Source organism: Labrus mixtus, chromosome 3 (assembly GCF_963584025.1).
Source record: "Labrus mixtus chromosome 3, fLabMix1.1, whole genome shotgun sequence".
Classification (NCBI taxonomy): Eukaryota; Metazoa; Chordata; class Actinopteri; order Labriformes; family Labridae; genus Labrus; species Labrus mixtus.
The window spans coordinates 7260265-7274350 of record NC_083614.1 but is presented as its reverse complement, the minus strand read 5'-3'; the positions used below and the strand labels follow the sequence as shown (position 1 = coordinate 7274350).

Genomic DNA, 14086 nt, shown 5'->3' with positions numbered 1-14086 from the left:
CTGAACAATTGCATCAGATGCAAGTTTACAGAAAGCAAAACTTGATCGTATTCTTTCACTTTCTTTTCTTCTCTTATCAAGCGTTTATTTGGGGGGGGGGGGGGGGGGGGGGTTTCCAAACTATTAAGAGGACAATGTCTTAAATACTCAATAAAAATAAGCTCCATCCATGGAAAACATTGAGTGGTCCTATTCATAACAACCAAGAAAAATTGTAAAAGAAATCAGGAAGTTTTATGATTTTTCTCCACTGAATATCATAACTCCTGGCATGGACCTGCACAAATCTGTACTGATAGTTTTAATAGTGAAATACTCCTTGGAGTGATATCATTCAGTTTGATAAGCTTGCAGCATGGACATAAAAGGTTGAAGCATGACGAATTGACTTTATAATATTTGCCAATAACCCGTGCAATGTGCCTCTATCAGTCAAGAGCATATAAATGTCTGGATGGTGAACCCAATGTAAACATTTTATCAGCCCCCAGACACGTTTCTGGGTTGGCACAGCTTATCATGGACGTGGACTGCAGCTGTCCACGCAGGACTGGTGGACTTTATTATCACTTGACCTGACACGATCACTGGATTTGACAGCTGGACACTTGAGTCTGTTGGATAAATAAATAGCATGCGGCTGTTCATTTGGCCCTGATGTCACATCAGTGCCAAGCTGGCATAGACCCAAGGGGTCAAAATCAAAACCCTCAGCCACGTTTACAAATGTAAGTCACCTGACTGCTTCAAACACTTCCTTTATTGAGTTCTGGGTTGGGAAGTTAGGTTAGCCCATCCTGCCAGTGACAGACACACAATGTGCTCATTTATGTTGCCAATCTGACATCTCTGAATTCAGATGCATTACAGCAGCTCATGTGTGCTAATATAAGTATTAGCCACGGTGCTAAGCAGCTGGTTTGTGTTATTTAGTGTGTTTGTTGGTGGGAGCGTTAGCCTGACTTAGCCTTATAAGGAGGGGATGACAACATGACAACATGCTACAGACGAAGCTAACATTAAAGGTAACACACATAGCTAACTAAAGGTAGCACTTTCACTCTGAACTGGAAACGCCATCCAGCTCCAGTTAAAATTCAGTAAATGGCAAAGAGAAGAAGATTAAATGTAGCACATTTAGAGAGGTATAAATGTTAGCACCGTGTTAAAGTTGGCCCGTAGAGGTAACCTCAGCCCCACACTTCTCTGCGGAAGTTAGCGCCACAGCTAGCCAGCTAAGTTACAAACCTTGTTTATTGGCCCGCGTCGTGTGAATAAAAGCAATAAATAAAATCCTCAACAAGCCGATGCCTGGTGTTCTCGATGTTGTGTGAGCTCTTTCTGAACTCGCCATGCTGCAGGTCTTTCTGTTTACGATCACAACCGAGCGAGTGAGCGGACATGCCCGAGTGAACCTCTGCTGACTCTGTCAATCATCTCAACTGAGCAGCAGCGAAACACCGAGCAGGACGTTGGCCTCGCTTCTTCTGCTGCTGCTGCTTCTTCTTCTTTGGTTTCTGGCGGATCGCAAACAGCTTAAAGGTGCATATCGCCACCTACTGTACAAGAGTGTGTAACATCACATCCGGTACATCATGTCTTGTGGAACCTGTGTATGAGGGACAAAAAATGACTAAAGTATAAATAAATTAATAAATAAATACATGTTCGGAGAAATGCATACAATAATGTATAAATAATTAAATAAATGCATAAATAAATAAATATATAAATACAATATATTAATGCTGAAAACAATACATCAATTAATAAATAATAAATATTATTAAAAAACACTTTGTTAATGAAAAAGGCTATTTATATATTTTTACATATATTTATTCATTTCATACAGTTATATATGTATCAATGCATACATTTCCACATTAATTGAGTTATTAATTTATTTCCATATTTTTACATTTACACATCTATTTATTTCTGTGTCCAGGTCGTAAGAGGAAAAGTATATATGTAAATTTGTAAGTCTGTTTTTAAAAATTGACCAATCCTACTTCAGCAATGTTAGGACGGCCCACTTAATTTACATATTTACTTTTCCTTGTACAACATGGACACAGAAATACAGAAATAAATATATGAATATATGAATATATGCCCATTATATATATGAATATATTTATTTATATTTATATGAATTGTTGCATTTATTTATATATATATATATATATATATATATATATATATATTTATTGATGCATTTATTTAATTATTTATTTATTTATACATTAGTCATTTTTTGTCCCTCATACCTCTGGACTAGTTTTGACAATGACTTAAAATGTGTTGTTCACTTAAAACCTTTAAAAAACGTTTTAATGGTGGGCATAATTTGCCAAAGCTTCGACCCACACCCTTTCAGTCATTTTAATCCATAAATGTATTTTTTTTTGTAAATTTTATGGTTTTTTTAATTTTTTAAATGCTGAACAAAATAAATTTAATTTCAAATGTCCTTCAAATCCTGCCTGACAACCTTGTGTCATATAAGGAGGAAAAAAAGAGCCCTCCTGACAGCTCTCATCCCATCTCCTTCTCTCTCAGTGCCCAGTATTCATCCCATGTACCACTCTCACACTTTCTTTCACTTCTAATTGTTGTTTCTCTTAACGTATGTTTGTAAACTCTTTATTAATTATAGCCTAATGTTTATTGTGATGTGTGCTGCTGCCTTCTTGGCCAGGTCACCCTCGTGAAAGAGAACTGGACCTCAATGGGTTAATAACCTGGTTAGATATAGTTAAATACATTTTATTTTTTAAAGCTCTGATTTCCTCGTTCAACCTGTCTCTCTCAGCTGTACACTTAACACATTGTAATATAATGTCATATGGTCCACATTTTCTTTGATTCCACATATTTCACGCTTGTCACTGTTCCTCTTCCCAAATATAAACATTGTGTTTTTCTTCTTCTTCTTCTTCTTCTTGTTCTTGTTCTTGTTCTTGTTTTTCTTCTTCTTCTTCTCCTTTTTCTTTAATGTGGCAACTAGCCTTTAAAGTGCATTACTGCCACCTGCTATGTTGCAGTAAGGACCAGAATAACTAGCTCCTCCTTTAGCTTTTGTCTATGTGTTTCATTCTTCTGGCAATGCCAAATAACATGTTCCACTGTTTATTGATCTTACAATCACACAAACCTGACTGATGTTTTCCTAATAAGTTCATTTTTTAAATTTAACCTTCATCTTCTTCCTCTTCTGCTTTAGGTGCCGCGTCAGTGGTTGAGCGGGGCTCCTTTAACCCACAAACTTAACTTTATTATTATCAAATTTTAATTCTTTAATTTGAAGCCCCTGTGAGGATTGTCTAGCTTGATATAAAGTATACCCAAATTAACACTGATGCCTCTTTATGATTTAAAAAAGCAAACAGGACCATCATCAAGAAGATGCTGTGTTATTTTAATATAATTGTGCCTCTTGTAAGACCAGTCGATTTACTTTTTTTTTATTACATTTTCCACTGTAAAGGTTGACATGTGTGATGTATTTGACAGCAAAGGGTTAAGAAAACACACTTCTTATGTAGATACGGAAGCCCTAGGCAGACTTACATAAATACATTTCTTAAACACAGTTCTAGGTGATAATTAGTACATTTCAATTATTTTCTCAAGATTGCAAGTATATTTCTTGAGATCTTGAGAAACAGCTGAATGTAATTCGTCCTCAAAACAGTTTAAAATGATCCTACTTGTTATCATAAGAAATTTGAGTTTAATGACGTCGCCATCAAGATGTTGTCGTTTGCTGTGTTGACAACGACCCAACCCTGGAACATGGCTGTCTTTGGTCCATGCCGCTGGCTGGGCAGAACTTCAGACCACACGACAAAACTCATTAGTTAAATCTATGCTATTTTAAGTCTTGAACACGGCTGTTCACGACATAGTTATGGGCATCTTCCATCTCAGGACTTATACACCATCAGTTTGTCTTTACACCCTTGGTTTTTCTATCATAGTCTAAATGTCTGTTGAGTTAAACAATCCAGCCACTGGTTGAGAGCTAATGGGTCGGCCAGTCTGCTCCTGTTTGTCTGTGTTAACTTATTCAACACTCTCGGCCCCGGGGAGTAAGTGACCTCACATATTCAGAGTGACCCGTGTTATCTTTCGCTATAGTTAAAAACTACTAACTAGCTATCGCTGGCTAACATGTCTGGAGGGTTGTCTTGCCCCCAGCTAAGCCCCGCCCACCAAAACATGTTTACTAAGACTAAAAGGGTCTTTTAATGCATGTCTACTTAGGGCTTCTGTATTTACAGGACCTGCTTTGTCAACCAGTGCAGCCAAAATCAACACAAACCAAAAGTTCCTTGTAGGAGCATAACAGTGTTAAAATAATAATGAATAATGAATTTACTTACAGACTGAAAAGTGAGTAATTATTCATTAAAGAACAATAAAAATCTCTTTCATATGAACTCCTGGCAAAGATAGCAGCATGACAGTTTGAAATGAAAAACTACAGACTGGCACAAAGACCAATTCAATTAATGATAGTTATAAAAGGAGTTGACAAACCTTAACCAAGAAACAAAATACTTTTCAAATAAACTGTAGGCCTACTGATTGATAAAAACAAGTAAGAGTAATGATAATTAAGACAACGTGTGACTTCTGCGGGAAAAAGAAAGTAGGTTAATAGTTGACAAACAACAACTCCAGATAATCGCTGATAACTGAAATATGGATTCAAGAGAGGCTGACACAAGATAACATGAGAACAGGGAGCTTAGATGTGATAAGATTTGTTTCTTTTCTAGGTTTTTTGAGTTGATTCCTGAAGCTAATTATCTTTGATTTTCTGGAACTGATAATTAATTTAACGTAAACTGTCTTGACAGTACAATCATAACATGAACAAACTTGTTCTTATTTTATTTTATCAAGGAGGTTAAAGGGTAGCTGTCACTTTCCCTCATTATCACTTTAAAACGTAGTGTAAAATGAGGTTCTCCGCCTGCGTTTTACAGCGTTCATTGTGTGGTCCTTCTTTAGGTCCTCAGGCAGTGCAGGGCAGAGCACTTAAGGTTCATTTCTGGCTCTTCAGACGCTAATAGGGGCCAAACAACTTTCATTTTTTTGCCTTGGGACCATTGTTGGCTGCATTTCTTTCGCCAAAACCAATAGCCTGATGGATGAAGGGGACAGTGACAGCAGAGTAAAACATCACCAGAGGGGCTGTGACCCAGAGAGAACCAGACAGTTTCACCTTCAACATCGTTTTTGCAGCAGAAAAGTTTCATGTTACAGCAGAAACAGGAAACGTTCACATTCAGGTTTCAATGAAGCATCCATCCAGTGGAAACAAGATGAGCAGCGGGGATGGTTTTATTATAGAAAGAAAGTGGTGCAGCAAATCATTACAGGTAGGGTAAGTTCATTATTTTTGATACACTTCATGTTATGGTTCTTAAAATGCTCAGTATTTCCTGGCATCGATCAACAAATGATTCTGATAGAAAAAAAAAACTTTTGGTTGAGTTGGCAGAGTGTGTATATATCCATTTATACTTCAAGTCAAAAGATACTGAATTCTAACGATAACCCTGATTACTGATGATGTTTTTTATATATTCTTGGTTTCCTGTTGTTACTGGATGTACTCTTGTATTTATGTATTTAATGTTTCTCTGTTGTTTCCAGTGTCTGAGTCTTTGTGCCTGATTTTTCTGTGGTTCTTCTTTTTAATCGGGCTGCAGAACAAATTTCCCCTTGAGGCCAATGAAGTTGAAGAAGTTTTTTTTATAAAAATTAAACAGCTCTATATCTTTTATCAAACTTTATCTTTATCAATAAATGATGAAATTATAACGTCCTTGTAAACACTGATGAATATCAAACATAATTGTGTTTTGATTTGTTTAATTATGTTACTGTTTAACGCTTAAAAAATAGTTTGCACCAGTGCTTACGTCAACATTTTTACATGCTAAATGTTTGAGGGCAGAACTGAAACATCACCTGCTGTCTTTTTCAACCACCCTGATGATTGTGTGTCTTCAGAATATATAATTAGTACTTTTGTGAAGCCTCCCTGTCATTATTCTGCAGTCTATAATTAACATAATCATTGTCTTAGAGACACATACTTCAAGGATCCTATAGTTAAATTAATGTCCTAAGATTTATTTTTTCCATGATGCTAACTGTCCCTGTCACGTTCCCTGAGATGGCTATGGGGTGAGTGGAGTGACAATTAATATAAAACCCAATGAAAAGGAGGAGGAACTAAATATTAGCAAATTTAAAAATAATTTATTTACAAAACCAGAAAAACATGACAACCAAAAACAAGCTTCTTTTTGAAAACACATAAAGATAAGCCTTACCATCTTCAAAAAATAACTTTTGACCAAAAATCCCTGAGATAAACATCAATGAACACGAAGTCCTTCAGGAAAAACATTGTCCTTCCACAGGAGTCTTTCCACTTCTACAGGACAGCAGAGTAGCACACAGCCGAATGGTCCACTGACCCTGACTGCCGGCTCCCTCCTCCTGCGCTTTATACTCTACCCACTGATTGCAGAGTGGACATATAGGTGTGCATGATCAGTGAGGCAAGGAGCAGCACCTGAAGGGAGCACACACACACACACACACACACACACACACACACACACACACACACACACACACACACACAAACAACACTATGGCACGTAACAGTACAGAATAAATAGTTGCAAAAACAATATTGTAGCAAAGGTTACACAAACCAATAACCCCTTTAACACGTGATTAAATGCAGAGCATATAACAATCATTCATATGATGGAAACTTTAATAATGTCCTTTAGATCAGGGATTCCCAAACTTTTCAGGTCGTGACCCTCAAAATAAGGGTGACTGAAACTGGGGACCCCCCACTGGTCTTTAAGGTGGTTAGTTAGGTATATAAAGTAGCGACAGCCACACACTCACTAATAAACCTATCCAAAAACTAGGAACACAAAATAACACAACTGCCTAAAAGAATTAAAAAATCCATTTCACTTAATGATACTGTCTTATATGACATTGGACTACTTTTTGTATATTTACAAAAATGGTAAAAAAAAATATACTTTGCACTTTTCAATGATTTTTAATTTTTTATGGAAGGCATCTCGCGACCGCCCTCTTGGTGGCTGGCGACCCACCTTGGGGTCCCGACCCCCACTTTGGGAACCGCTGCTTTAGATGATCCAAACATCATTTGAAATGTAATACTTTGAATCTTCACATTAAAAAAACAGGATCTGTCTCATCCAACCAGTGATACTTTTTAAATACTTGGCTTAGTCACTGACTGCCACACCTACAGGACACTTATCCATTGTTGATGTGTTTTTTCTGTTATGACAGGACCAAAATGTCACCGTGAGAAAGTAAGATCAACCTTGAGGACACAAGGTAACCTCAGTTGACTGCAGCTTCTGCAGCTCCCTGCAGAGGGCAGAACATGTCATTAAATCCCACATACCAAGCTGAGAGCTCATCTGAAAGCACTGGAGGTGTCTTGCCTTTTTTCCAGCTCTGGAATCAAAGTATAAAACAATCAGTAGGAACTGACGCTCCATAGACTGAGAATAGGACACACAGGGTTAAATAAAACAATGCACTTAAATAGGTAAACATCAGATAGGTTTATGTGATTGTGGACAGGAACAAGAGACGGTGGAACTATTATTTTATTTTGTCAGGAATGTAAATCGCAGAGAGAAAAGCTAAAGGAAGAGATGAGAAAAGATGGGGTTGAAGTAATGATTCTAAAAAAATTGTTGAATAATGAGGAAAATATAAAGCCTTATTTAAATTTTTAAAATAAACTGGACTAGTTAAGATAATTTAATTCATGAATTTACTTTTGTTTATTTATTTATTTTTGTTGTTGTAGTTGTTGTTATTTTTGGGTGTACATTTTCATTTATTTTATTTATTATTATTATTATTATTATTATTATTATTATCATTTTAACAACTATTCATTTTTATTTCTAATAGTCATAGGTATTCTGGCCTACACTCCAGCATAGTAGGTGGTGGTAATGCACCTTAAAAGCTAGTTGCCACCCGCCATCAAAAAAGAAGAAGAAGAAGAGGAAGAAGAAGACGCTCCATAGGACTGAAGAGCTGATTTTTTTTTTCAAAAGTCTATGAACTTTCTTTTTTAGTATATAGTTGTGTTCAGTCATTCATTCACATTTAAACAAACACTGCCTTAGATACTCGATGCTTCACTTTTTAAAGCATTTAAAAACTGTCTTCCTTTTTTAACCCATTCTTATCATCCGTGTTCTGTTCATTACACACCTGTACATGATTGATTGTATCTTATTTACATGTCATGCGCACAAAGTACACCAAGCCTCATGGGTCTCTAAGGCACCAGAAATACAGTTACAGGGGTCTAACAACTCATAACAAGTCATTAGAAAGTGTCATGCTCCTTTTCACAGCTCAGTCTTACATACTGTATTCTGCTTTCAGAGAAAACCTGCAACAAAAAATGGCTCTTTTTCTAAAACACAACTCAAGTTTTTTTTAAATAAATCATCTAACCAGAAAAAAAATCAACATTAATGGAAGAAATTATTGTTACTGTTACATGATTAAGTTATCTGTATGTCTTTAGTATTTCCTGTTTTATTTTGTAGTTCTTGTCCCCAGTGTTTCTTGTCTGAACTCCTCCCTTTGTCTGGTTTCCATGCATATTGATTGTCCTCATTGTCTTCACCTGTGTCTGATTACCCCTGTGTCTATTTAGTCAGAGTGTACTGTACTTTCCCTCTTGTTGTCAGTTCATACGTCCTATGATAGTTATTGATGTTCTTATGTTTACCTACTTGTGATCTACTGGGTTTTTTCATTGTAGTCTTTATCTTGTTTTTCTGTAGTTGACTTTTATGGACTTTACTTGGACTTTAAGATTTCTGTTTTTGCATTTTTGTTACAATAAACATTTTTGGTTTTCTCCACACGTGTTAGCAGACTCAGTTTTGCTCAATGATCCTGGTGTGCATACCCAAAACTAAACCCAAATACTTTTGGGAGGAATGAACACACTGTGGGGCGTCGGTTCTGCCCTCGCAATAGAGAGAAAAACTTTATTGACACACTTCATTTGACATACATGCACATCTCAACTATGAATACCAGTGCATATCATTGGCTGCTGTCACTGTCACTTGTAGATTCATTAACACAGTATAGAACCACCTTTTTACAATTTTGTATTGTTATAGCAAACTGAGGTGTTTTAATGTTGTCCCAGATACCACTGGCTTCCTAAACAGCATCATGTGATTCCTTGTCCCCTTGATGAAAGTATTTCATTGCTCTTTGTGTGTAAGCGACTCACTGGTTTTTCTAGTTTTTATTCACTGCTGGCTGTAAAAAAAATTACCCCTTGGGGATAAAAAAAAGTTTACCTACCTGCCTTGACTTGGCAGCATTTTGGTAAATATACAACCAACTTATGTATCTCTTCCTAACAGTTTGACTCATTGGATAGTAAAAGCACATGTTGCTCATTACATAAACAATGGATGTTACAGTGAAAATAGGCAGTGTGTGTTACCACATGATGAAATACATGTTCAACATGAATGAAAGAAGAAAGGGAACCTTTATTGACCCAAAGGAAATATGTCTTGTACCAAGAGCATAAGAAAAAGACATCAAGAACATAAACCTGACACAAAATGATTTAATAAAAGCATCATGTAGGCGTCACATGGTTACCTGTAAGGGACATCAACACTAGAGTTCACTAAAATGTGCCAAGTTTAAACTGTATTATCAGAGCCTGTTGAGCAGCTCAATGCTGCATGGGACAAATTATGTGATGAATATGTTAGTGTGAATCCTGGGCATTTGGCCGACCTGCTTCCTGAGGTTAGAAGTTACAAACCTGGTCATACTGAATGAGCGTACCAAACACATGGCTAACTGCAAGCCCACCTTACTGTGAAGCATTCCAATATCTCTGTGGTATAAATATGTCAGAAATTATCCGCTTTCTCCTGTTCTTCATTTCTGATATACTTTGGATCTAAATCTATTTGACATTGTAGTGTTATATTTTGTGTATTTTTACATTCTGTACATTACATACATGCTACATTTTAGCCCATATAGTTGCATACTTTGCTACCTTCATACATAAGCAGTTGCAGCCAAAGCAAAAACAACAGACCTCTGAAGTTGAGCAGCTTAATGGGATTCCACCATCTTTAATTTCATTATGCACCTGTGCTTTTCCTTCAAAGATTTCAAATTACCCCACTAATCATCACAATTTATCCATATCCTATTTAACCTTGGGCTGATTAAATCCTCTGCAGCTTTTCGTCTGCTGAAAATTTTTAGCAAGGCGAAGCAAATCAAACTTTCAACATCATGTAATCATATGATTGTGAAAGTAAGAACATACACAAACAATCAACTGATTGTAAGTAGGAACAGGAACATAAAGTACATTTGAGGTTAATTACAGTGCAGGTAAAATCACTGCACTATTACTGGATTATGAAACAATGAAAAGAACAAATCAGTGAAAAGCTTTAAAAGTGGGGTGACGGCAGAAGGGAGTTTCATTTGTCTTCATCACTGGCATGTTTTTTTGTACGTCTCTGCTCACAAATTTGTCCTTGAGGTTGTCATAGTAACCCTGGTTAAGTGTTTGGCGGAGGATAAATCATCCTCTCTGACTGGAATATAACAATCATACAAAAACATGTAATCATCCTCGGCATCTGATGAACAGGGTACGACTCATCAGCACAAGTGGACTCGCAGCGGAGCCACGGCCACTTCAACTGATATCAGCTGCCAAGACACATCTGAGGGCCTGCTTACTATGCAGGTGTGCTCTCACTTCACATCTCAGGCATGCATGCTACATCTGGTCCAGTTTTTTATTTAAAAAAATGATTTCATGTTTTGGATTTTGTTCCTTTAAGTTGACTTTATATCACAGATTTAACACTGTTCTGAACCATCCCTTTGTTCTTACTTAGGTTAAAACATTGAAATACAAAGAAAAGGGTCTGTATGCAGTGCTGTACAGAGCAACCAGTCTGCATCTAAACTGAAGTATGTACCAATCAGGGCTTGGATGGCCTAGAGGAAAGGTCACGCTCCATGTACGTAGGCTAAAGTCCTCCTCTGCATGTCACTCCCCTCTCCCTGGTCTCCTCTATCACCTGAACTACACTATCTATTAAAGGCAAAAATCCCCCGCACAAAAAACAAATAAAAATCTGCACTGCAGAAATGCACAATCATTGGGTCTGATTTATTCACACACCTTGGAAATTTCACTCAAATTATGATTTTTTCTAATCATCTTGGGATAACAACGCTGTTTTTCCCGTGATAACGAGTTTTTTAAGATTTAAGATCTTGAGAAAAAAGCTAAAATGTAACTTATTCTAACCGAAAAATCAAGCCCAAGATAACGACATAGATAAATTGATATATAAAGAAAAGAGCTGAAATGTTTTGTTATGATGGGCAAATGGTATTGATCAGGTCTACTTAGGGCTCTGTGTCTACAGGACAAGATCAGTAAAAAGTTAACACATACTGCTTTGTCAACACATTAGCCAGAAATTGAAACTATATTCTCTTGTGGGACTGATTTTGTAATTTAGGTAAATTAATTGATAATTTATTTAATACATCTGTCTGTAATGCAGTAAAAGAATCTCATAAGGACCTTAAGGGGCCATTAATGGTCGAACTTCACATTACTTTATATTAGAAACACAAAGAGGAATCTTAAATAAAAAGGGTCCCATTACCAAATAATGTCATCCTATGTACCACTAAGATTAAGCTTTTATTTTGATACTTTAAACTAAGATCATACATACTTTTATTTTTTAGTGAATTCCTTTACATAATAATACTCAAGAGTATAAAAATCTAAACAGGTATATCTGATTATGGTTTTTGTTTGATAATGACGATGATTTTCAGGAGGGTTTTGATGCTGATTAAAACTCTGAAGAACAGCTGTCGATGTTGTGCTTTGCCTCTGTGCATTACCTGACGGCACCTGTGTGTCTGATTAGACTTAAAGCTGTTTGTTTGCACCTACTGACGTTTCCTCCTCTCTAGATCCTCGCTTGTGTTAACCAAAACACTTTTCTCTGCCTCTCCTTTAGCTTGTTGAAGACTGCTCATGTGCAATGAGTGCAGGTAGGCATTACTGACATTGTTTCCTCCTTTCTAGATCCTTGCTTGTGTTGAGTCTACTAGGTGAATTGCAGAATTGTACATCAATGTGACTTTCCCTTTAGAGAGGAATTTTCTCTCATGACATGGAGAGTAAAATAGCATGCCTAAATAGTCCATTAAAGTTTCTATTTGAGTGAAAATGGAATATATGAACTTCAAACGTACAGCGTGAGATCACAATCTCATAATTAAATCCTAAATGATAGAGCTGATAAAAATGAAAGTCATGTTTTTATGCTTTCCTGCCTTTAGTTCAGGTTACTGAAGGACAAGAAACAACTCAACTCTCACATATTTACTCATAAACAAAGAATAATAATAAAAACACGTTATTTATAAAAAGATACTTTCGAGAGTCTCATTAAAAGGAAGACAAAGAGCAAATTAAAGGGGAAAAAACATATTAAAACAATAGAGAAAAAGGCAACACTAGTTTTAAAAGCAGTTCTGAAAAGATTGTTTTGATTTGAATTGTAGCAGGTCAAGAATGAAGAAGAGACACTGTAAAATTATGTTTATGCCAAAAATGAAATGTTTTTTGATTTGAATGGTCATGTCGATTTGAAGTCAGCTACTCCATAAACCAATCGTTTGGGTTATGAGTTCAATACAGCTGAACAACCCCTGTGACGCCCAGCCCCCTCACATCACCCGAAGGCATAAGGTTAAAAGAGAAATCCCTTGGCAATACAGAGCTGCACTGCTAATCCCAGCTTAGACTTGAGTACCTATTTCAGCTAGCTAATGCCCCTCATGGATGTGGTCACTTAAATATATTTTACATTTGCAGTTACATTTTTTCCTTTAGAAGTCAATTTCATGCTGAACTTATACACGGCTTATTCTCCTGCTGCTCTGAGTGAGGTGCGGTTATCATTAAAACATTTCTGTTGCCTATATCCACTCACATGTTCAACTTTAACAATCAGTCATAGAAACATTCATTTAAACAATATCTACACCCGAATCTGTAAAATAGTTTTATGTGCATCTGTGGTAATCTCAAACTGAAGGGAATTAGCACTTTAATAGACTTTAGATCGTCCTTACTGAGAGTGGGTTGCAATCCATTATTAGGAACAGAGTAATACTGGATACACAGAAAAGGTGCTTATATACAGAGAATAGTGTATGGACACCGCGGGACAGAAATAACACCACTATAATCTTCTCCAAATGCTGCTTCTTATATATCATTCTAAATTTACTTTCAGGGCAACATGTCAAAGCTTTAGTAGGATCCAAAGTCCTTGTTTAAACCAACTGTCACAAACAATACACTAAGTATTCAGCACTATAAGTCTTGTAAATCTATAAGCATGTCCAGTTGGGTACTGCTGTGGTAAAAGACAAACAAAAAGTGGTAGAACAATCACTCTCCCCTTCTCCAAACCTCATTAGGTTTAAGACTGTCTCCAGGTGCATAGAGATCTATTGAAAGCCTCTTTACATCTCTGCCAGAAGGCAGAAGGTAATTACTGCATCCTAAACCCTGGCTTTCCAAGAGTGCACCATGACACAGTGCAACAATTGTCTCCTGTATGCTCGCTTCCCCGTACATTTCCAAAACAATCAGATAGTACGGCCCCCCTTAGGCATAACATGATGAGCTGAAACTGATCTGATGGATCTTTGTTCATCGAGCATGATCTCATTGCACAGGCTTATCTTCCTAGTATATGAACAATTAGGACTGTAAATCTTCATATAGTTTGAATAGCAGTAGGCACTCTCTTTAAATCTTCCAGCAGCAGTCAAATAAATTTGGGTTTTAAGTGAAATAAATGCAGGAAAATAATAGGCTAAGTATTGTGCCAGAGTCTACATA

General features: G+C 36.6%; 1 protein-coding gene across 1 annotated transcript in view; it reads right to left on the bottom strand.

The window, feature by feature from the left end:
- tmem131 (transmembrane protein 131) overlaps positions 1–1418 on the bottom strand; it is a 45438-nt gene extending 44020 nt beyond the window's left edge. Inside the window, 2 exon segments of the mRNA XM_061030383.1 lie at positions 1249–1372; positions 1374–1418. Of these exon segments, the coding sequence (XP_060886366.1) occupies positions 1249–1372; positions 1374–1403 (154 nt within the window). The 5' untranslated portion in view covers positions 1404–1418.
- Positions 1419–14086: the final 12668 nt, after the last annotated feature.